Source organism: Acipenser ruthenus, chromosome 2 (assembly GCF_902713425.1).
Source record: "Acipenser ruthenus chromosome 2, fAciRut3.2 maternal haplotype, whole genome shotgun sequence".
Classification (NCBI taxonomy): domain Eukaryota; kingdom Metazoa; phylum Chordata; class Actinopteri; order Acipenseriformes; family Acipenseridae; genus Acipenser; species Acipenser ruthenus.
In genome coordinates, this window is record NC_081190.1 from 8,725,703 (window position 1) to 8,750,324 (window position 24,622).

At 39.1% G+C, this 24,622-nt stretch overlaps 3 protein-coding genes across 3 annotated transcripts; 1 reads left to right on the forward strand and 2 right to left on the reverse strand.

Moving 5' to 3' along the window:
• Positions 1-2,367: 2,367 nt before the first annotated feature.
• Positions 2,368-6,762, forward strand: LOC117403827 (proteinase-activated receptor 2-like). Its single transcript, XM_058988417.1, has 2 exons — positions 2,368-2,678; positions 5,065-6,762. Exons 1-2 carry the CDS (start codon positions 2,606-2,608, stop codon positions 6,144-6,146), a joined length of 1,155 nt encoding a protein of 384 aa, XP_058844400.1. The 5' UTR covers positions 2,368-2,605; the 3' UTR covers positions 6,147-6,762.
• A 6,129-nt stretch (positions 6,763-12,891) lies between these two features.
• LOC117403828 (cholesterol 25-hydroxylase-like protein 2) lies at positions 12,892-14,163 on the reverse strand. Its single transcript, XM_034006269.3, has one exon. The coding sequence runs from the start codon at positions 14,105-14,107 to the stop codon at positions 13,250-13,252; it is 858 nt and encodes a 285-aa protein (XP_033862160.3). The 5' UTR covers positions 14,108-14,163; the 3' UTR covers positions 12,892-13,249.
• Positions 14,164-19,187: 5,024 nt separating this feature from the next.
• LOC117403758 (cholesterol 25-hydroxylase-like protein 2) lies at positions 19,188-20,952 on the reverse strand. Its single transcript, XM_034006148.3, has one exon. The coding sequence runs from the start codon at positions 20,941-20,943 to the stop codon at positions 20,050-20,052; it is 894 nt and encodes a 297-aa protein (XP_033862039.3). The 5' UTR covers positions 20,944-20,952; the 3' UTR covers positions 19,188-20,049.
• Between the last annotated feature and the right edge of the window lie 3,670 nt (positions 20,953-24,622).

Below are 24,622 nucleotides of genomic sequence, written 5' to 3' on the forward strand. Positions count from 1 at the left end.
GTACTTTACTTGAACAAAAGTTATTGTATTTCTTGCTCTTATTGTATTACTTGTATTGTAACGCTTGAAATGTTTTTGCTTACGATTGTAAGTCGCCCTGGATAAGGGTGTCTGCTAAGAAATAAATAATAACAGGAAAAGCATGGGAAAACTGCTACATTACTGTGTATACTTACTACTTAAACTTGTACCAGGGTCCTATCTTGTTACTACACCTCTGTCTTAATGTATTGCCTTGTGCACCACAGATACCTAGCAAACAAGTCCAGGGCTGTATTGTGGTTATCAAGCCACACATTAGTAGGAGGAGGTTGTGAGTTCAGTCTAGCCTAGTCCAGTTGACTCCAGACAACAGTCTATGGGGGAGGGAGCCTGTCTTGCTGTTGCTCTGAATGTAATGGGTGCAGCCATTGATTTACATCCATACAGTTTCATCATGACGTTACTGCAGAGCTCCAGAAATAGGGCTGAATGTGAAGAGGCAGCCACCACCCAGGCCGGCATCTACCGGGTTAAAGAGAATCGTGTGATGTTGTCTAACACAGAATGTTCTAGTACGAGACGACTGTTTGGGTTTTGATGTGGTTGTGGTTGCCAAGATTAACAGCGATGGGGTTAAGATTGTGGAACTGTCTTATTAAGTCTTGAGGAAACAACCCCTTATAAGGAAATCTTCATCTTCAAGAAAGTTCTATAACCATGCTGACCTGTTAATCTGCCTATTGTTGCTACGCTAGTAGTGTATAAATATTGTACTGCTATGTCAATAACCAAGAGAGAGTGAGTTGTCACTGCTGCTCTTCCCTTGCGTGCATTGTAATAAAGCTTTTTAAACTGCGGCCGAGTGGAGTCATCAGTCATTTCACACTGAGTTCAGGATTTTCCCTACAAAATAAAGGGAGGATCGAGAGATAATAAAAAAGATATTTCCAAACTAGCACATGACTATGTTTTAGTTACATTACACTTCATCTTAACTGACGTCCAGTCTCTTGTTTGTAGGCTGTAAGTATACAAATACTCAATCCACTAGACTATGGCCTTTGCCCTTTTGCAGTTTTTCTGTTGGTTCTTCTTAGAAATCCTCATTGAAATGAGTTTCTAACCGACAGAAAACGCTGCTCTGCTGCTCTCTAGCACCTCCCCTCTATCGACTCCTCCCAACTCTCAGTTGACTCGGCTATCTCCACCCTTTTGTTGTCCCTCACCCCCACCTCGACTCCCTTTGCCCTCTCACCCCTATACTTGCCCACCGCTCCCAGCCCCAGCCCTGGCTCTCCTCCGTGCTCCGCTCGGCTCGTACCGAACTGCACACTGCTGCCTTGGATCTCTATCGCTCGCTCCTCGCTTCCTTCTCTTCTGCATTCACCTCTGCTAAACACTCCAACTTCCCCTCTATCATTCAGTCTTCCACTAACAATCCACTTACATCTAACTGTTTACTGTAATCTCTGTTTTTTTTAACTTAATTTTGATCTTTTGCTACTGATTTTATTGTACTTTACAACTGCTCTTATCTGTAATGTGATATTCTGAAATGTGATATTTTGTAATGTGATATTTTGTAACAATTGTAAGTCGCCCTGGATAAGGGTGTCTGCTAAGAAATAAAGAAATAAATAAATAAATAAATAAATAAATAATAATAATAATAATAATAATAATAATAATAATAATAATAATAATAATAATAATAATATGCTAGGTTTGTCTGGCGTCACATGCAGCAGTGTCAGCTGGGATGAATGAACACAATGGCCTATTGGTTTTAGACATGTTTTAAAACGTCATTTTTTTAATTTCGCTATTGTATGTCATAAATGAAATACCAAGACCGTTCTGGCTGTGAGGTAAGGTCAGAACCTGTGTTACAGTAGGGTGCCGCCTCACACCCTGTTCCTACCCAGAACCAAATCATTCTGAGCTGTCACTGCAGAATAGTTTCATTAGTGTAAGTGTAGACTACACAGTATCTTTCAGATTTTATATTCATATTTATCCTATTTTTCTCGACTGTGGACAGGACCACAGGTCTTGAAAACAAAAAAAAATGCACAAAGTATTGGTTCAAGTAACCTAAAACTGAGGCGTGTTTCTCTGAAATGGGAATAGCAGAGAACGGGAAAACACAGCACAAAACAGTGGCAGGTAAAGTCATACGTACCTCGTAATACACAAATGTACTGGAACAATAAAACAAGTAAAAACACATATTAAACCTCCTAAAACAATGCATGTGTAAACTGGATAGATAAATAATGTGAACAAAGAATGCAAAAATGCTTACAAATCGTTCTAACCCTACCACCTATCTAGCACCCAATGAAAACGCGTCCTCAGCTTTTAGGTTCTTCTCTCAGGGCCGGGAGGAGATGTTTCACAGATTAAACCAACCAGGAGGACAGGCGGTCGTGGTCACGTGCGGGTGACGTATTTCAGGTGGCTGACTGAAGGAAGGTCTTCTGCTTTATGTTGTGGGTGCGGCTGCGCTTTACACACTTTGAAACGGACTCTGAGTAAGTTGGGATAAGAAGAAGGGGACACACCATTTCATTGAAACCAGGGTTACAGCTGTTTTATAGAAACGTCAAGACAAACATCGACAATGAGAGCTTTTGCTGAATTTGTATGCCTGGTGGCGTGCATATTTGCTGTGCCTGCGATGGCATCTGAAAAAGGTAAGAATAATTCAAACATGACCTGACGAATAGGTGCGCAGGCGTTCATGTTGGGTGATCTTCGGTTTCTTCTTTAAAAAAAAAAAAAAATTAAAAAATCCATACAGAAAGTTGTCATTAATGAGCTAACAAGTTTTTTCTGTGGGATAAATACATATGGAATCGAATATTGGGCATGATGTACGTCTGTGATTCAAATACACGGTTATGTTTTTTTTTTTTTTTTTTTTTTTTTTTTAAATACTCTTCGATGCACACTTAAACCGTTTTAGAAAAAAAAAAAAATACTCAGTATTTTACCACATTAAGTTCCTCGTATTTGAGTGGCTTTGTTTTTTAACTAAAATACATGCTTACACAGTTTGTGTGTTTTAAATATTAATGTTGTGTGTGCTGATGCGCCAGGGAGGCAAAATAAGATGATCCCTGGAGCCAGCATTACACTTCAGCCGTTAACACCAGAGAAGGATATCTACATCATCATATGGAAGGAAACGTAAATGGATGGAGACACATATGGATCACATTAGTTTACTGTAAAGCTACGTCTTAGTTGGTGCTTATCTTGACGAGAGCCGAGTTCAAATCAGCATGAAGTTTTAACATCTACTCTCGTGTAATGGAAATCAAATAGCGACACAACTTCAAGTTAACATTTGGAGCCACATTGTACTTAAGAAAGCATATTGCTGTCAGTTTATTGGAATATTTATATTTTATTGAGACATTCCTCATCGTTAGGAATACAAGTTCTTTCGTTTTTTATAGAATGATATTCAATGCGACACAAGATGTCGTCATTGGAGTTTCGATTACGCAATCCCCGAAGCATGGGTCAGATTGCAGTACAGGTATTTTGGGGAATGCACTGAACCCAAATGAAGGTACAAGTGACTCATGGCTGCTTTGAGTTTCAAGTGTGCTACGCAGGTTTTGCTTACTTTTCGTACAAGAGGACATTTTCCGGTGCACCGTTAACAAAAGCAATTTCATAGGATCCTAGCCCTTAACTACTGCAAAGGTTCCGTGTTTGTTCTTTAACCGGTTGCGTCTTCAGTTAAAAGTTTAAAACTGTCTTAATGTCAAATGGCGCAATGACTGGAACATTTTAGGGTTTTGTCGCGTAATTGTATTTGTTTCACACGTGAGGGACGGTGTGAAACTTACTGTCCTTTTGGTGTTAGATTTATTTGGTAATTCTATTTTATTCTCTTATTGCTGTTCAACATACTTTGTTTTTTGTCTCTAATTGATATGTAACAAGAACAGTACAATTAGAAGTATTACAGTATTTTATATTGATCACACTCTACCTAAACTGTAACCCTTCTCGATCTAGTCCAGAACGGTAGATTGACCGAGTCCTGGGGCAGGTTGCATAAACATAGAAAAACGCTTATTCACTGCCAAACATACTTTAGATGTATAATGACTGCAGTATAGGTTAGTGACCTTAAGGTTAGGGTTTCGGTGTAGGGAGAGGATTATTAATTGTTTTATTAACAATAGTGTGGCGTGCACGGAAAGATAGCATACGCTCCTTGCAAAAGGAGCCGGCTCTTTTGTACCGCGGAATCGGCGATATGCTTAGTTCGATTGAGTGGAGTCTGTCTGAGCCAGCAGGAGACTCAAACTGACAGTGACAGTGTCGCAGTATCACCTGTGCCTGAGGCAAGCTGTGGTGATACTGAAACTTTCAGTGAAAGATAAACTCTGTAAATAGCGACGGTATGTTGACACGGTAACAACAAAAATGTTACATTACATCAAGCGATTTAATTAGTCATACTAATTTTACGGTGTACACTAAACTGTACACTTTTATTATGTTTTGCGAGTTTTAAGTATATAGGCCAAGCTGTATGCTAATTGAATACAGACAATGTAAATAAAGGACGGTAGGTATTATTATTATTAGATAAATATCGATAATACGTTAAAACATTCATTAATATTGTTAAATACATGATTGGGTGGCTATTTCGTTTAAATGTGTTATTGAGCTTTTTTAAAATTTAAAAGAAATTATATTAACACAACTATAACTAGCAAGGAAAAACGGAAACACTTATTGAAATAGCGCTTTAGTAAAGTAAGCTATTTTTTTTCACTCCACATATCTCAGTAGACTTAGAGCAAGAAAGCGAGGTCCCAATCTATCGAGCTGTACAGGAGCAACCTGAGTAGCACTGGGAGAGAGACGAGAAACATCACCATGGCTATGATAATGGAGAAACAATACCGCAATACCGATGGGCCGAATGGCCTCCTCTCCTTTGTAAACTTTTTTAGGTTCTTCTGTACTTTTGTTGGGAGCTAGGTTTTAAAACTAAAAACAAAGATCAGTATTTGCATAGAAAGTAACCCATCTGTTTCTGTGTTGCAGGGAGCAATAAAAGTGGCAGAGGATTCATTGGCAGACCAGCCAAAGAAAACATAGGAAGCTATGAGGTGGATGACTTTGCCCAGTATACTCTTACCAGCAAGTTGACCACAGTCTTCTTCCCAATAGTCTACATTATCGTGTTTGTTATCAGCTTGCCCGCCAATGGGATGGCTCTTTGGGTCTTCCTCTTCAGGACCAAAAAGAGACACCCGGCTTCTATTTACATGGCAAACCTGGCCCTGGCAGATCTCTTGTTTGTCATTTGGATCCCTTTGAAGATCGCCTACCACATCAATGGGAACAACTGGATTTATGGAGAAGGTCTCTGCAAAGTGATGTTGGGCTTCTTCTATGGAAACATGTACTGTTCCATTCTGTTCATGACGTGCATCAGTGTCCAGAGGTACTGGGTCATTGTCAACCCAATGTCCCACCACAGAAAGAACACGCAGATTGCAGTGGGCGTCTGCATTGCCATCTGGATTCTCATTGCACTGAGCACCATTCCTCTGTACGTTTCAAACCAAACTCTCAATATTACATCCCTCAAAATAACCACCTGCCACGATGTCCTGCCCGAAGAGGACTTGGCGTACAACATGTTTGGTTATTTTGTTTCCATGGCTATTGGTGCTTTTCTCTTCCCAGCTGTGCTGACTGTAACGGCTTACGTTTTAATGATCAAGACCCTGACGGCATCAATAACTGACGAGAACATTGGCAAGAAGCGCAGGAAGGCGATCATGCTGATCATCACAGTTCTGGTCATGTATTTGGTGTGTTTCACCCCCAGCAACATCATGCTGGTTGTGCACTACTCTGTTCTCCGAGGGAGTGGTATCGATAAGGCCTATGCATTCTACGTCACTGCACTCTGTCTTGCTAGCTTGAACAGCTGCATTGACCCGTTTATCTATTACTTTGTTTCACAAGATTTCAGAGACCATGTGAAAAATACCTGTCTCTGCAGGAGCAACCGGACCGTGGAAAGGCTGCGAGTGTCCTTCAGCTCAATGAAATATTCCAAGAGGACCAATACTTACAATTCAAGTTCAAATGCAACTGGGACTTCTAACTGTTGAGAAGACAGATTTCTACTTGGGATTGTATGTGGGATTGTACATCATTTTAGAAAGAGCCAGATTCCTCACAGGATAACAGGATTATGAAACTGACTTTTGTTTAATAATGCTGTTTTATCTAGGTTAAAGTGCGATTATGCAATATTACAGTAAATGTGACCTTCTTAAACTGTGAATTGTTAATATGTTGACTTGTATATTAAGAGGTTATTAAACCTTTCATGCATGAAATCTTGAAATAGCGAGAAATGTAGTTTTGTTTGTTTTATGTGTGATGGGGGGGGGGGGGGGGGGGATCATTATGTGAGGTTGTCATGCATGTGTCTCCCTTATGTGCCCATATTAATTGTTTTTATTTATTTTAAATCCGTCCCCATTTTGAGGTTGCCAAATATGAAAGGGTTAAAGCATAAACCAAACTCAAATGTCCTGATATGCACTGGCCATGACCATTTCTATGCTTTTACCTTCTCTCATTTTTGTTATATTAGTAATTTTTAAAAATGTTTGTTTCATTAAGCATTTTGTGTACTTACTTTTTTTTTTTAGGCAGTGATACTGAGTTGTTTTTTTTTAACTTTTTTTATATATATTAAACAGATTATACAACCTTTCATATATGCTTCTTTACTTTAAGAACTGGTTTGTTTATTTTTCAAACATGCTGAAACAAAAGCTAGGTATACACGCAAGCCTGGGGCTTTTGACAAAAGAAACGTGCACAGCGGGGAAAATGAAGGTGCTTTGTATAGCACACAATGTTTAGTTGCGGTTGTACTCTGCGTATACTTAAATAAAGTGCTACACCCACACCCTACCCCCCGTACACTTTTAGAAAGGCTCCGGCTCTGTTGATGTAAGCAGCTAGACCAAGGAAACGCGTTTTTCTGAAAGATTGCAGGCTCTCAAATTGCCCGTCATGAAAGCTCTGCAACCTGTATTTTGAAACAGGAGAGAAAGAGGGGATATCTGTAGATTTCAATGTATGATAACACTGAAACTTTTTACAGCAAGCAATTCTAAAGGTAAAAGGAATACTTTTAAAATATTTTCTAAAACTGAAAGGAAACCAGTGAAGTGTACATGAACGAGAAATGTTAAAACAAAGCATTTTTATTTAGTATTGTTACAGCAGCAGTGTTAACAAGATGGGACTTTACTGATGGGGTCAGTTCCTCATAGTTCTTTATATTTATAATGAGGTCATTATTTTAAATTCATTAAATTGATGTTGGGTACATCATTTACTGAGTATAGCCCAATGATTGGGTTTGCAACAACAGTGAACCTATCAAGCATTTATTCATTTCTAATTAGTGCTTTAATTTAAAATGTTTTAACAATTACAACATTCAAGTACAATATTAGTACGGAAACACAAACATTTGGGGATTTACAATTGTTTTTTTACAGTAACGGATTTGCTCTGGTGTGTAAATGATTTTGGTTAAAACTCTGTAATGGCTGTAATACTAATACTTCTATTTGAAGTTACGTTGAGTTAAGCTTGTGGTGAGTCACCTGATTAGACCAATCCCTAAGGCTAGCATTCAACAAATTCCCACTGTGCTTGCCTATTCTTGCAGAAAACAGCACACCATGGGACACGCTGCGCAGTCCTTTGAGCAACAAACCGCTTTAACTTGAGCTGTCGTCATGTTTTTGGGGGCAGCGTATTATTCCACACTTTGAACAATGCATATTCAGTTTCATCACCATTACTGAACTACCTGTTACATGGCTGGGATATCCCAGTTATCTCAGTGAATGTATTCTTTGTGTTCTTTAGAATACCTTTGTAGATCATTTTCTTTAAGTAACCCTGTGGCTGATGTAGAGCTCTCATACAGTACAGTGTGTACACCAGAGTGTAACCATTAACCTGTCCCCCCGCAACACTCTGCCTCCAGTGAATGGTGGAACTACTAAATCTGTTAATAAATGAAAACTTAGGTAAGCTGTGATGGGTGGAGAAAAACTGTTGCAATCAATATCTCCCGAACCCGTTTATAGTTCCGAGGGGGGGTGGGGTGGGGGGGCAGTGTTTACTCTGACAATTTTATGATTCCTTGTCAGCTGTGACATGCAGGGCACAATATACATGTTTGCAAAAGAGGTTCTTTGTATATGTGCAGAATGAAGACAGACTTTGTCAGGCAACCTGCAAGAACAATCATACAGCAGGGTTCCTTTTTTAATCACACGCCTCAGACAGAAGGCTCAGATTACAAAGGTGCACATGTACACTGTAGCACTGTGCCAATCTGGGTTACTTTCAGATAAGAAGAAGGGATTGGCTGCTTGTAATAGATTCACAGAGACGTTACCTTTACTGCTACGTAACCACAGCGTGGAAAGAATAGCTTCGAGTGGTAAAGGAACTTAATAGACCCAGTTTGACCCGTACACATTGTAAATGGCTATTTTAAGTTTGAAATACTGGTTGTTGTAATACAAAGCCCTATCTTAGAAAACACGATAGTATATTTTTGGTCACATAATGGCGAGTAAACAGAATCAAATCAATTTACAAAACGCTGGTGAAACATACAGTTCTGGAGTCATGTTTTATGATTGTACACGACCGCATAATGAATGATTGCTCAATTACCGTGTGTTGAAATGCACTTTAATACGTCACATTATACCAAGTGACATTATTGCAGTCAATCGGGATACATACATAGATAAGCTTTTATTACCCAATAAAAACAACGGCACGCCAAGCTAACGAATCACAGAGCAGCTTGTTGGTAAAAGTAAATAAAGATTTGATGAAAGTAAAAACTGCTGGTTACCTAGCAACGAGCTGCCACCAGCACTAATCCTGTGACACATTTTGCACAAGCAATTTCGTGTAAAATGGCAATCGCTCATGAATTGAAGGATTGATTTCATCACCTCTTCTCTGGCTCACAGAGTGATGTAGGGATGTAGCAAATAGCGGGGAGCGGCTACCTGGCTAACTATTAAAAGAATGAAATGTAAAACTCAACAGGATCGTGGGTCACTGCAGCTTCAAGGACATTGTTATGTTTCATTTGAAATATGCATTTCGTTTTCCTTAAGATGAGTTCCTTCATAAACAGCCTTCGTAACAAATAGTATGAAAATCTGAAACAACTACTGGAGCACAGCGATACAGAACGGTGGTGGCATTCACAGTATTCTCTGTTATCAGGGAACATCGGACTACCTGCCCTAAGGGAACACTAAGCAGTCCAAGACTAGTGCTAATCAGGGCTGGTGAAAACAGTCACATAAATTATATAATCGGGTTAATAGCAAGAAAGGTTCCTACAGATAATGTACAGACCAATTCAGCCAATCAGAGTGCAGGATTTCTGAATTCCATGTTAAGTACTAGGGTGCATCTACTTGTCATATTTTACAGAGGAGTTTATAGCGGAAATGCAACCCTTTTATCCTAATGCGATTGAGCCTATGCCATATAAATTGAGACGGTGTGTAACACCCATTAAAACCATAGGGGGGATCCAGGATTCAATGCAGGATTGTTTTATGTGCCCCGTTTTATCATTTCTAATTTTGTATTTTGACACTGTATTAGGCAATGCAAGGTTGCTTAGTGTTTCTTTTTTCTGACAGTGGAATATAGATAAAAGAGACGCATCAAAATGTTGTTGGTTACCCTTTTTTGACCCATTTTATAGTAACCAGCATCCGTTTTTAAAAGCTGTTAAAAGATGTTTTTATTTTTGCCCCATTCGGAAATAATGCTATGTGTTGTTTTTTTCTATAACTTTCTGGGCTGATATCCCAGGCTTAGGTATCAATGAGTAATCCATTGGTTTCATCTTGTGAAATAGCCAAGAGACTAAAAAAAAAAGAGAAATCACGTTCTCTTGATTTCTGTAGTTGCTCTTTACTTTAAGAACTGGTTTGTTTCTTTTTTCAAAAGATGTATATACACGCAAGCCTGGGGCTTTTGAGAAAAGAAACATGTGCACAGCGGGAAAATAAAGGTGCTTTGTATAGCACACAATGTTTAGTTGCGGTTGTACTCTGCGTATACTTTGCCTTTTGAGGTGTTTGTTCCAAATAAAGGGCTACACCCTCATCCTACCCCCCCTACACTTTTCGAAAGGCTCCGGCTCTGTTGATGTAAGCAGATAGACCAAGGAAACGCATTTTTCTGAAAGATTGCAGACTTTCAGATTGCCTGTCATGAAAGCTTTGCAACCTGTATTTTGAAACCTGAGACAAAGAGGGGATATCTGTAGATTTCAATGCATGATACCAACACTGAAACTTGATACAGCAAGCAATTCTAAAGGTAAAAGGAATACTTCTAAAATATTTTCTAAAACTGAAAGGAAACCAGTGAAGTGTACATGAACGAGAAATGTTAAAACACAGCATCATGACTTTCGCTTCTGCCACATAGGTCTTTTTTAAGTGGTTCTCCGTTACCCTGCATTGACCAATTAGGGCATGCAGGGTCTTTAGGTAAACCCCCTACTGGAGGGACTCGCACCAAGGCCGCAATGATCGAGTCCCACTGGTGGAAATCCTGCCAAGCCAGCGCCCCTGCGCCTTCTAAGGACGCCAGTGGGGTTCCCCGTTTCAGTACACTCTGCGCCGAGGCCGGGTAGTTCCAAGTGGACCGTACTTTTTCCAAGAAGTCAGGGAACACTGTGAAGGGCTGGGGGCGGGGTATATGAGCCTGTATATCAGCGGTGACCAATACGTGGATCGCAAAAGATTTTCGGTGGATCTCGGGACAAATAAGAACAAGCACTAGCATAGAAGCATGCAACAGTTTTTGTTTCGGCCCATGGACAGAGCCTTCTGTGTCGTCCAGTAGCACAGATGAAAATATCTCAACAGTTTCTGCATATGAGACTAACAAAATGCTTGTGCGAACGTACATTTTAATTTAGGCGCACATATGCGACTAGACATTCGTAAAGGTTGACTATAAACAATAAACGTGATTTATTTTTTCAGCTGAAATGTATAAAACAAAAGAAAAAAAAACTTCACAGTCGGATCTAAACTCATAGCTCAATCGTAATGTACTCTGGGAATGTAGTTTATTGGTGTCCACTGTCACTGTTAGTCACACATTAAAAACTACAAATCCCATACCCCGCCTATTTCACTGATTTATCAGTGCGCATGGCTACGTTTCCAGACAGTTTGTCAAACCAAGATGAGGAAAATAACAAATTTATATATCTCGGCGTCTTTACAAGAAATGAGCGATGCAGGTGTGTCAGAAGATGAAAGCGAACAGCGAACAAACTTTGAGTTAGTTACAGCGTGTTCAGATTTGTAAAATACACGTTCAGCCAACAGTGATTAAAATATTTCCCCTGGCTAAGCCTTAAGTTTGACAATTTTAACGACAATCCGTGTTTTGCACGTTTTATCAGGATGCAGGGGAACTGATGGCAGGCAAGACTGCATTTTTAACAGGGATCCAGAAGTTAAAACATGAAAATATAATAAACACAGTGCTTCAACACGGCACGCAATGTACAGAGAGGCAGAACATCCCGCTACCATACACAGGCAAGCAGCACATTCTGAGGAACATGCAACAGGCAAGTGTTATGTAAGAAAGGAAGGAAAAAGAGATCTGTAGATATTCAACAATACGTTTGAGCAAAAATGGTATTATTATTATTATACAGTGCTTAAAAACGGCACGCAATGTACAGAGAGGCAAACCATAGGACCGCTCCATAAGGGATCCAGCTTGGATAAGGGGAAAGCTCAACTTCTGAGGTTGTCTTGGACCTGAGACCCGTCCCAAAGGTCAGCTGCTGCTGCTCGCTCACAATTTTTTTTTTTTTTTAACATTTTAGCTGTCACCGATTTACATGCTTGCTTCTGTCTCATTCGCTGACCTACATAGCTACACATAAGTGCGTGCATCCACAACCAGACAATGTACAGATACTCCCAGATTTGTATTTTCAGTGCATGGCATACTGCATTTTTTAAAGGAAACAAAGAAAGTGCCTAATCAAAATAGTTTTTACATCCATTTCTAAGATTTCACTGACTTTTTTTCAAGTTCACATTTTTCACGATTTCCGTGACCTCCGTGACAAAATCGTAGCCGTAGGATCAATAACTCTGCCATCCACTTATGTCTTTTGTTATTTGGCTGGCGATATTAAATAAATAAATAAAAATGTTTAGAGATTAATGATTAATTAACTTTGGCACCAAGTTATTTTGTACTTGGAAATATTTCAACCGCCACAGTGTTTCAGAATTAATAACAATCCATGTGATTATGAAAAAAAAAAAATTAAAAATTGGACAGCCATCAAAAACTGTACAGCGATTGAAATCGGGCTGACAAAAGCTTCCTGCGTTTTTTGGAACACGATGTGCATCATTTTGGTTGCTATTGATTACTGTGTAACGCCTATTTAAAATGCCTCTACAGTATTAGTGCCGATTCCTTAATGAACCATACAGTGTACTAGAAGACTGATGTTATGAAACATGTTAGATTACTAAAGAAGATCTGTTTGCCTTATTAAGTTATTGCTTTTGATTCTTTATTTGCAGCATGTTTTCTGAACAAAAATGCTGATCCTCCCAAATATCACCATTCCTGTGTATATCGCATATTCCAGCCTCCGGACCAAATTGCATGAAATTATAGCCTGGAATGTAGTAGACAAAGACCATTGCCCTGCTCTGTAAAGAAAGTGTTTTATTACAATAAAAAAAAAAAAAAAATTAGAAAATGCAAGACAGCTTTTAATTTTTTTTTAGATAGAAAAACAAAATAACATATCTCATATAAGATGTTTTGAATAAATGTATGTAAATCTAGTCTAGAAATACCTTGTAAAACTAAATTATTTAGTTTATATAAAATGACTGCATTAGTAAGTTGAGCAGCAAACATAAGCTCAATCAACTAATACTAAAACAGTAGTTAATGGCAAATTTTAAACACGTCAATTTAAATGCCCACTGCAAGCATGGTAGTACGGAGAAGTAATGTAAAGTAAAGCATGTTAAATACAACACCGTGTTAAATACAAAACCATGTTTAAAAATTACATAATCATTAGCAAATTTAAAATCTAAAGGGCGAATGGGATTCATTCTCACTTTTTTGATTTAGCAGTAAAAGCATCTGAACTGGTCCCACCAAGCCAGTCCCAGTGTGAAAAGAAAGGTGCAAAGTTAGTGGTGGGCTTCTGATGGTGCAAATCGTGTTTGAGAGCGCCTCCCCACAGGCCGAATGGGACGAGGTTATGCAGGGACCAAGGGAAGTCATAGCCACAGTGATCTTCCGTGGAGATCCAGATACTTAACATCATAAACACCCATGCAGTCAGGCAATGACAGTGAAGGAGGATCGGATTGGCCGTGACCCAGAAGCCCACGGAGATCAGCTCCCAGGCAGATTGGTACTGCGTGGTAAGGCTAAAGGGCTCACTGAACTCATGGTGGATGGCATGGAAGTTGCTGTAGAGCCACTTTATTTTGTGGTGCAGAATATGCCACAGGTAGTACTGGAAATCAAACAAGATGGTGCACGCCAGGATGCCAAACATAAATTGGGACAGGCTCGGTGCTTCTTTAGGCAGAGGTGTTGGTGGCCTCCAGTACCACTGACACACTGAGGCAGGGAAGATGAAGACCAGGTGGTTGTAGGTGGTGAGGCCCAGGGTTCTCCAGATCTTCTTCCAGGTTACTGGCTTCTCTGGGTGGATCCTGTACTTGTTAATGCAATGCCACTTCTGAGCCAAGAAATCCAGAACTGTATAGAGAGCCACCAGGATGAAGTAGGTGGACACAGAGATGATGACAGGGAAGAGAGGAGATCTCAAGGTGTCCTGGTAATTGGTGTGCAGGTAGTCCCAAAACGGCTGCAGTAAAGGCTCTTCCAGAGTGCAGAGAGTGATGTTGGCCATCTGAATGAGCTGATGGTAACATGCCAAAGCTCTGCTTGATGCCATCCTTTGTAGAGTGTTTGTTTCAAACACTGCTTAATTAATTTATATCCCAGACAAGTTGCAAGTAGTCTAACTGGCAAACTGAAGCTGGTTAAACAGTGTGATTTTTAAAGACCCATTTAGGCACCACCTCCTCTATGTCAGAATGACTGCCTAGTTTGATTTATTGTTTTCTTTTCTGGAACAAAACCATTTGCACTGTCACTGATTCTTCATAACAGGGTTTGTACTCTTCCCAGAGAGAACCTCCGTATATTTGAATTTGGGTACTTCATTCCAAACTTACATACCTAAGAAAATAGTAAGCAGAGTCTGAATGATGCTTAAAAACTCCAGTTTCTGTGAAGGACACAAGTTATGGGATTAAGTACCAAATAACATTTTCTTTGAAAAGTATGTAATTTGATACATTGCATTTAGACTTTTGAGGTTAACAACATTAAAGTTATCATAGCAATATAGTTAAATAAAAATTAAAATGACAGGTAGATGCCAGTTGAAAATGCTCCAAAAAACGTAGCCTGTTCTCAAACGAGGACAATGGCACTTGTTGGGTTTATTGGCTAAAGATACTATTTGAGTGCATTTTATGATATAAATATTAGAGCTGAGCATTTTGCTAAAAGTCTTTCGAGCTGGCATTGCAAACTCAATCACAACTCATCAATAAAAAGTAGATTATCTACATAAAAGCCATGAAATACAATCACAACCAGAAAATCAAACAGAAACTAACATGCCATTACTGGATTCATCAGAAACTAACATGCCATTACTGGATTCATCAGAAACTAACATGCCATTACTGGATTCATCAGAAACTAACATGCCATTACTGGATTCTTTGGTACGATGCTTTCCTTTTTTCAGAGAGATAGAAATCTGCAGTTTCTCCCCACACAAGCCTGAAGTAGATTGGAAGAATGACCTGTACCAATAACAGTGGATTTGCAGCTGCCCCTGTTCTCATTGATTCACAGTAGTAATAGACTATTCTTCTCATACTGCTGCTGTACTCATCTCCCTCCTGCTTCAATCTCATTGTGGGCTTTTTGTTTGGGAAGGCGACACATTTTGTTGTCCATTGTTTAAATGTTCTATTTTTTTGTTTTCACTGATTCTGCATATTTTTGTATGCATTTGGTGTGGTGGTTAAGAGCGTACTCCTCCTACCAAATTAAACAACCTGTGTGATGAGGAACGTCTTCTGTGTAACAATTCACTGTTTTATACGAGGGTGGCGTATGCCGACTATACCCGCTAACCTAGTGGTGGTCTTTTTATACTACCTGGCTAAGGAGGTGGTAACACATAATCCTGAATCCAGTAGCATGCTATTCATGCAGTAAGGGCTGCTACACAGCTTTTTGTAAAGCTGATTCCTGTTCTTTTCTTCCAGTCCAAATAGGTGCTACTTTTAACATGGGTAGACAAAATAGCAATCATTTCATTAGACCAATTATTATTTCTGTATCAGAGAGACTAATGCATGCCTTTGTTTCATCTAGAATTGATTATTGTAATGCACTTTTTTCTGGTGTCCCAAAACGTGTGCAGCTTGTTCAGAATACCACCGCTAGAATTGTCTGAGGTTGTTTTTTTTCAATAGTTACTTTGCAATATAGGTAGTGTCAAGAATTATCGCAACATACTCTTTTTATTTACAAATATGGTTATCATATATTTAGGCTATAAAATGTAAAAAGCCGAAAACGCCCACCGCTAAATTCTAGAACATTCAATGTGTATCACTTCTCTTAAGACTAAAACATAATTTCTATACCTTATAGCAATGCATCAATATAAAAGAGATATTAAATTCAAATATATGCTTACCCTCCAGTATATGGAAGTGTAGTGTAGGATATATTGAAAAATAAGAACTGTCTTCAAAAGGCAGAGACTTGTGAATACCACCAAACAGCAATCAGAGCATGGATCACATCAGCTTGTGGTTAGGAAATTGAGTGATACTTGACTGGGGTTTTACCTTGGTTTTTATAGGATTTTCCCTCCATTGAATACATCAGGTCCCAAGTAAATCTAATCATCACTCGGCCTTGACATTTCTTATATTTAAGTTAATGATACATTCTAGAAGGATCTGTTCAACTTCTTTTTCAAAACTGATTGGATATAACTTCTTGCCAAAAAACATTGAAACATGATTTCATCGCTCTCTTTTTCCAACTCCTCCTTTATCTGAAAAGTCAGGTGGACCAAAGTTCACAGAATCCTTGCTATAATATAATACAAGTATATGTGTATATATGAGAGATGTTTTTAATATGTAAAACCAGCTCTATTTGATTATATTTAGCTAAAATTATATTATTATTTAGTCAAAAATTATATGTCCCTTTTAGCCGCATATTACATTACCTTTTCAGTGTGTTGTCAATGGGTCAGTTTAACTTCATATACAAATGTGTGTTAACAAAGTATTTGACAAAGACTGCCTCTGAATAAGCATACCGTGGTCAGTTCAATTAGTTTCATTTAAAGGCCTTCCATGCAAAAGGATCTAAAGACTTTTCGCACATAATGTGCTTGAACCGTCTGTGACAGTATACACAGTGTTTGTTTTATTTCTGCACTGATGAATCACTTCACTATCAGGTGAACTGTTACAGATGTATCACAGACTTGCTTTGCTTGTAGTCCATTGAAGGGTTTAATGATACGTTCTAGAAATGAAGAGCTCCCTGACGTCCTCAGTAAAAATCAAATGGATACAAATCAGTGAGTACTGTGAACCCCCATACATGCACTTAAAAGCAATTCATCTACAGTAACACAGTGAGCCTGGTTTAAATTGATATGCGTAGTGTCACCTTGTGGAAATGAGGGCACTATGCAGCTAGTGTCTTCCATTACCACAAGGGGGCACTAGAACATTTGAAATCAGTAGTTTTGAAAGATATGTGCTGGAGCTGGTTAAGCGGCTCAAGATAGTTCTATTTTATGTGTATCTTATGTATACATTACATCAGTAAGTGTTGTAGAGAAACTATTGCGAAATTCAGTTGCTAACCACTATCAACTTAACACTATAAGTCTTTTACCACAAGCCAACTACAGACATAGACTGTAACCTGTGGGTCTCATAAGCAGCCAGTGGTGTCCTGTGGTGAACAGGTAACCAAGACCCGGAGCACAGTAATGGACACTGAGGCTGCGTGTGAGCATTTAATCTGTTATGTGAGGTGAACAGCTTTGTCTCTGAAGGTGTGGCTCCAGCTGCTCAAGTGCCAATACTAGCTGGATCTCCGCTGTCAGAACAGTTTGCACCCAGGTGCTGCGCTTTACAACAACCCAATCATTTTAAGTGATTTAACAGACAACCCTGCATGCGCTGACTCAAATGAAATGAGGCCAATCGATCCATCGATGCTCCTCCGGTTCCTAGATTTCTGATTGATCTCAAAACTCATGATTGATCTCAACCATCCCAGTAATTTAGCATCGTAGGAGATGACATTCTGCATAAAGTATTAATTATGTACTTGATTCTAAGTTTTTTTACTTCTATGTTAAAGTTTTATTTTCATATTTTGATACAGCTTAAAGCACGTGTAACTAGCTAAGCAAGACATTTGCAGTCTCTCGTATCTTGGCATCTGGCCAAAGTTAGCAGGTGTCTAATCAAGATGTGTGAAGGAAACAAAACACCTCAAACAAATGACTAGTTTAAAACAGTTTCTAACAGCTTAGGTTAAAATAGTCTGTAAAATGCTTAAATGTGATGCACTATAGAATGTGATAGATTTGGGCGAGTTTCCCCCCTTACCTGGAGGTGTGTGATAGCAGGGTGGATCCATACTGATTGGAAGAGAGTATAAGAAATGGGTGGAAATGTTAATATATTCATAGTATTTAATGTAATGTTTTTGTTTGAATCGTCAGTCAATTCTTTGATTTGACTCCACGGACGTCTGTGTTATGATACAACCGTATAGATTAGGGTGTGCTGTGACCCGCGCGTCTTTGCTTGCTTGTCATCGAATGTTTATGCGATTGTATTAACATTATTTTCTTTTATACGTATAAAGTATTTTTGATAAACAAATCATTTGTCAAATTTATTTCCCTGCAGCATCAACACTGATAGGTAACTCGTTCTATCCCCTCACTACACTCTGTGTAAAGAAGTGTCTCCTACCCTCTGTCCTAGTTCTGTCTCCACTCAGTTTCCACCAGTGTCTAGTGTAACAGGCAGAGTTGTGTGCTTTTTGCATAGTGGTTAAGATGCTCACTTGCAGTGTGCAGGGTAACTGACTTGTACCCAGCCTTCACCTTGTTATACTCGTCTACTATAAAATATGGGAACTCCATTATATACTAAACTACTATTTCATAAAATTCATTTAAAAAAAAAAAAAACTAGAACAAAACAATGTGGTGAATGGGACCCATTAATGTAGAAAGTCCTCTGTATAGAAATAGGAGCTACAGTCATTAAAGACTTGAAATAAGCCCAATTCATCTTATTCATGCAGTTTGAGGATCTTGTTGTTGTGTCTGTAGCGGTTGTCTGTACCAATAGCTGGTTTTGAAACAAAGTAAAAAGAAATATCACAGTTGGGAGTTGGGACTTTTAAGTTATTTTGCAATAACTAGCAAACCGTCAGGGTTGTACAATAGACATTTTTAACACAGGTAATACTGAATGAAAATGAAAAACAAGTATGCCAGTAAATGGAACTATTCTCTCAGTATGATGGGAAAGTTGATATGGATAAATGCAGCCACAAAGGAATATAAGTAATCAACCGTTTAGTATACCCAGTTATTTTACACCGATTTATCTCCTCAGTATTCCCTCATCAACACACATGCCTGATGGCCTCTTTACACCTCGGAGCTCGACAGTAGATGTCAATGAGGAATATAACATTAAACATGATGAGAGAGTACGACCTGCAGACACAGTGATCCTCAAAAGACAACATGGAGCGACAGTGGAACCCCTGTGTGGGTTAATCATGGACATGAAGCAGGAGAATACAATAAAAGACATCAGTACAGAATCACACGAAACACGTTCTGATAACAGATTTACTTAACCACAAGAGAACAAACATGAAAGATGGATCATTTACAGGGAACCATACAGTAACAACATCATACATGCAGTGCCAAAGTAATATTGAATAAACACTATCAAACACCCCATGAAACAGCACAGCGACTTACAATTGTTACAAAATATCACAATACAAAATATCACATTGTTAATGATCACATTACAGAATATCAGAGTATAATAATACAGATAAGAGCCATTATAAAGTACAATATCAGAGTATAATATTACAGATAAGAGCCGTTATAAAGTACAATAAAATCAGTAGCATAAAATATCAAATTCAAATAAGAGCAAGTTTGTCTAAGAGCAGTTAACGTATAGTAAAAATATTTGCTTATACAAGTGAAGTTCAGTAAGAGCACATAGTAAGTACGATAAATGGATGTGAATGATTTCAAATAAGAGCAATTACAAAACAACGTCACTACGGATACCTACAAGAGTAAAATGAAATACAAGATACAGGTAGTAGCTATAATTAAGAGCAGTAGCAGTGGTAGAGATGACAAGTAGAACGCTCCAGTTACATCTGATGTAAACCCGGGTGGCCATGATTAGGTAAGTCAAATTGGAATGTTTCTGTAATATCATTTTAAACACCCTTTTTAATGCAATCTGCATTTCATTAATGATACAGTTATAATAAAATATTAGCATAGCCCCTCCTCAATTACTATAGAATGGTTTGTTGTAAATCCTTGGCATAATTAAAAAAAGAACAGGGTCCAGTGGATTTTTTTTTTTCAGGAATAGTAGCGCTAAATTTAATTTTAAATGACATACTAAAAATATTATGACACATAACAGCACTGATATATAGTTGCCTATAACTAATAATTACTTTTAGAAACTTGACTTAATATTTGTAAAGTGCCCTCTTCTGTACAGTCATAGCTGATGAGTGATTGTGGTCAGAGCTGGTGCCACACAGCCAGTCCCAATGCGAGAAGAAAGGTTCAAAGTTGGTGGTGGGTCTCTGATGATGAGTGTCGTGCTTGACAGAGCCTCCCCAGAGTCCAAAGGGAATGAGGTTGTGCAGAGACCAGGGGAAGTCATAACCACTGTGATCATCCACCGAGATCCAGATATTAAACACCATGAATGCGTAGCCAGTGAGGGCATGGCATTGGAGAATGATGGGGTCTAGAGTGGTCCACAAGCCAACGCTCAGCAGCTCCCAGACGGACATATATTGAGTGACCCAGCAAAACGGTTCATAGTACTCATGGTGGATGGCATGGAAAGTGACGTAGAGCCATCGGAATTTGTGGTGCACCATGTGCCAAAAGTAGTACTGGAAATCAAACAGGATGGTGCAACCCAGGACTCCCATTGTGAACTCCAGGATAGTTGGGGCTGCTGCTTCCAAAGGGAGCAGTGGCCTCCAGAACCACTGGGCAATCGCTGCTGGAAAGACAAAGACTACATGGTTGAAAAGAGTGAGCTGAACGGCCTTCAGGATGCTTTGCAGCTTCACAGGGTGTTCAGAGTGTATCCTGAACCTGTTAAGGGCTGGTGACACTGTTGAGAGAAAGTCCAGAGTCATGTAGAACAGGCAAAGAATAAAGTATGTAGAAACTGATATAATCACAGGAAACAGTGGAGATCTCAGCGCATCCTGATGGTTCTTTCGGAGGTAGTCCCAAACAGGCTGAAGTACAGGTGCTTCTGGGATGAAATCTGATATGTTGGTTTTAGAAATATACTTGATGCATTGGCAAAATAGCTCTATTGTATTTAGTGATTCCATTTGATTAAAGCACAGCAGATCTAGTCACTATGTTATTGCAGTGTGTATTCAACAAACTGGCATATTAGCATACATTATTCTCATTAAATAGGAGTTCAGTTGCAACTTCCTCCACCCTTTTGAAATTCTTTCCAGGTATTTCCACATATCACCAACAGTTCTTTATGATCCCCTTTTGGAACATCACGTGTCTCACAAGTTATGCTTAAATAGTAATGCAGTTTATAGATATTCAATACAGATAATTAGTTCATTAAAAAAAATTAATTGGAGGCTGATATGGCTTTATAAAGGAGTAGCAGTAAAACAAAAAAAACAGTAAAACAGTGAGGCAGGGGAGTCAAACTCCAGCCCTCGAGGACCGCAGGGTCTTCTGGTTTTCATTCCACCTTAAGCTCTCAATTAACATAATTGATCTAATTTTTTGTTGAGTTTGACATATTTCATAGTTTTCAAGGTTTTTTTCCAGTAGATGGTTTTAAAAATGCACTTGATTCAAGGTACACTACATATGAAAGAGAAGTGTTAAATGTGTCCAGTTAATCAAATAATTAGACCAATTAAGTAATTGAGAGCTTGGGTGGAGTTAATAGCATTAGTACTTTAATACATTTATGGTTATAACATGTTTTTAGCTCTTAGGCTATAAAATGCAAAAAGTTAAAGGACCCACCGCTACGTTCTAGAACATTCAATATGTCACTCTCTACAGCCAAAATATAAATCCTATACCTTATGCAACGGTGGCCAATACGTGGATCGCGATCCACGGGTGGATCCAAAAGATCGGTGGATCTCGGGACAAATAAGAACAAGCACTAGCATATAAGCATGCAACAGTTTTTGTTTCGGCTCATGGGCAGAGCCTTCTGTGTCATCCAGTAGCACAGATGAAAATATCTCAACAGTTTCTGCATATGAGACTAACAAAATGCTTGTGCGAACATACATTTTAATTTAGGTGCACGTATGCGACTAGACATTCCTAAAGGTTGACTATAAACCAATAAACGTGATTTATTTTTTCAGCTGAAAAGTATAAAACAAAAGAAAAAAAACTCACCGTCGGATCTAAACTCATAGCTCAATCGTAATGTACTCTGGGAATGTAATTTATTTTATTGTCCACTGCCCACTGCTAATCACACATTAAAAACTACAAATCCCATACCCTGCCAATTTCACTGATTTATCAGTGCGATGGCTACTAGTTTCCAGACAGTTTGTCAAACCAAGATAAGGAAAATAACAAATTCATATATGTCAGCATCTTTATAAGAAATGAGCAATGCAGGTATGTCAGAAGATGAAACATGTGTTGGCTTTTGAATCAAAAGCCCCAGTTAATCTTGGCCAAAGTGAGCAGAACATGATGTTTCTCTGATAGGGGCACTGGCTGAAATGTTTGTATGTGAAGCCAAACTACTTCATGTATTATTATTAATTTCTTAGCAGATGCCCAGAGCGACTTACAATTGTTACAAGATATCACCTTATTTTTTACATACAATTACCCATTTATACAGTTGGGTTTTTTACTGGAGCAATCTAGGTAAAGTACCTTGCTCAAGGGTACAGCAGCAGTGTCCCCCCACCTGGGATTGAACCCACAACCCTCTGGTCAAGAGTCCAGAGCCCTAACCACTACTCCACACTGCTGCCCATTTCATTTCTCATGAAGGGACCTCTGTGGCCTTGGAAACATTCTTCATGGGAATTGTAAAGGCGCATTTTCTAGTGTAATTGTTTTGGAGAATATCAGTTGAAGAATATTATTTTCCTCAACAGTTTTAGATAACAAGTGATGTCTTTCCTGCCCAGAGAGCGAGTGATCCAGTTTGGGGAGGGAGACATGCTAGCTGAAGCAGCTGTGACAGAGAGATCCAGTTTGGAGAGGGATGCATGCTAGCTGAAGCAGCTGTGACAGAGAGATCCAGTTTGGGGAGGGAGGCATGCTAGCTGAAGCAGCTGTGACAGAGAGATCCAGTTTGGGGAGGGAGGTGTGCTAGCTGAAGCAGCTGTGACAGAGAGATCCAGTTTGGGGAGGGAGGCGTGCTAGCTGAAGCAGCTGTGATAGAGAGATCCAGTTTGGGGAGGGAGGCGTGCTAGCTGAAGCAGCTGTGACAGAGAGATCCAGTTTGGGGAGAGAGGCGTGCTAGCTGAAGCAGCTGTGATAGAGAGATCAAGTTTGGGGAGGGAGGCGTGCTAGCTGAAGCAGCTGTGATAGAGAGATCCAGTTTGGGGAGGGAGGCGTGCTAGCTGAAGCAGCTGTGACAGAGACTTCCATGAAGATATTACCTGTTGGACAAACCCCCTGGGAGGACACACTGTGGCTGATGGTGAAGACACATTGTGTTAGCTGCTGGTTACAGGAAGAAGACAAGCTTGCAGAGGACCTGCAGAAGGTAAAGACATCCCTTGCAGGTAAATGCAATACTGCAGTTTCTGGGTCGGGGTGTTAATAAGAAAGCAATCATTGGGAATTGCTGGTCAAGTGAATCAGGCAGAGTGGTTCTGTGCTGTGCTGGTACAGTGACATAGATCTAGAGGTTGGAAAGCTTGTTAGCCAATGAGATTGATCCCTCTATTCTTGCCATTTTTTGATAAACCCTTTTACCACATTTTCAGTTTGCCATAATTATACTAGCGTTTACCACACTTTACCACGGTTATCTGTGTTGTTTTTACTTTGCTTTACCATGTGATGTAATTATCTACTTTTACTTTTCTTGAATTCACTTTTGTTATGCTTTTATTATGGTATAGTGCAGTAAACTTAAAAAGGTCCCTCTAAATACAGGACCTGCTACTCTTTTTATATGTTGATAACAGATTAGTTATCAACATATAACATATATTATAGTTACACATATTTGCACCTATTGTGTTTATACCTTTACCTCGTGCAGTACCACATAATACCACCAGGTGGCAGACAAGTATCTTGTGTGAAATAAAGAGAAAAATAAAACACAGACAGCTGTGATTCACAACCAACATCAGTCTAAAGGTAACTGTCATTTGACCTCTGTCCTTGTACTTCAAGCAAGGTCATGTAAAGAGCAAAAGGGGAGAAATACACAATAATAACTGTGTTAGCTCTCAAGTGATCTGTAGCTCTGTATCCTTCTACTGTAATATAAATCGAATAATATATGGATCAGAATATATTAGCACACAATAATATGTCTTGAGCTGGTTTTGTCTTAATCCAAGGCAATTTACATAGATTATGCATCAGCTGCAAAGTCACTTACAACAACATCTCACCCAAAAGACAGAGCACAGGGAGGTTAAGTGACTTGCTCAAGGTCACACAGTGAGTAAGCTGGGATTTAAACCGGGGACCTCCTGATTACAAGCCCTTTTTTTTAACCACTGGACCACACAGCCTCCATTCCAGACTAGGGCTGCACTGTATGATTAACATTGAGGTGTTTGTGTACCAGGGCTATGAAATCAAACATATAACCGTGCATGTGAGTCTCAAGGATTCATTAATGCAATAACATTTTACCCCCAAAGATTACATGCAAACAGTGCTTTCTCCAATCCAAATAAAACATCCTTGTGACTTTACCTTAAAAGCTGTGCAGTCTACTGTATGAGCAGCCAGTGAATGCTGGAGACCTCTTTCTTTCACATGAGGACTTTAGCCTATTGCTCTGGTGAAACTGCC

Coding starts and splice junctions, on each gene's coding strand:
- LOC117403827 (XM_058988417.1), top strand. CDS start 2,606: ATGAGAGCTTTTGCTGAATTTGTATGCCTGGTGGCGTGCATATTTGCT. Junction 2,679..5,064: donor TGCGATGGCATCTGAAAAAG/GTAAGAATAATT, acceptor TCTGTGTTGCAG/GGAGCAATAAAAGTGGCAGA.
- LOC117403828 (XM_034006269.3), bottom strand. CDS start 14,107: ATGGCATCAAGCAGAGCTTTGGCATGTTACCATCAGCTCATTCAGATG.
- LOC117403758 (XM_034006148.3), bottom strand. CDS start 20,943: ATGGAATCACTAAATACAATAGAGCTATTTTGCCAATGCATCAAGTAT.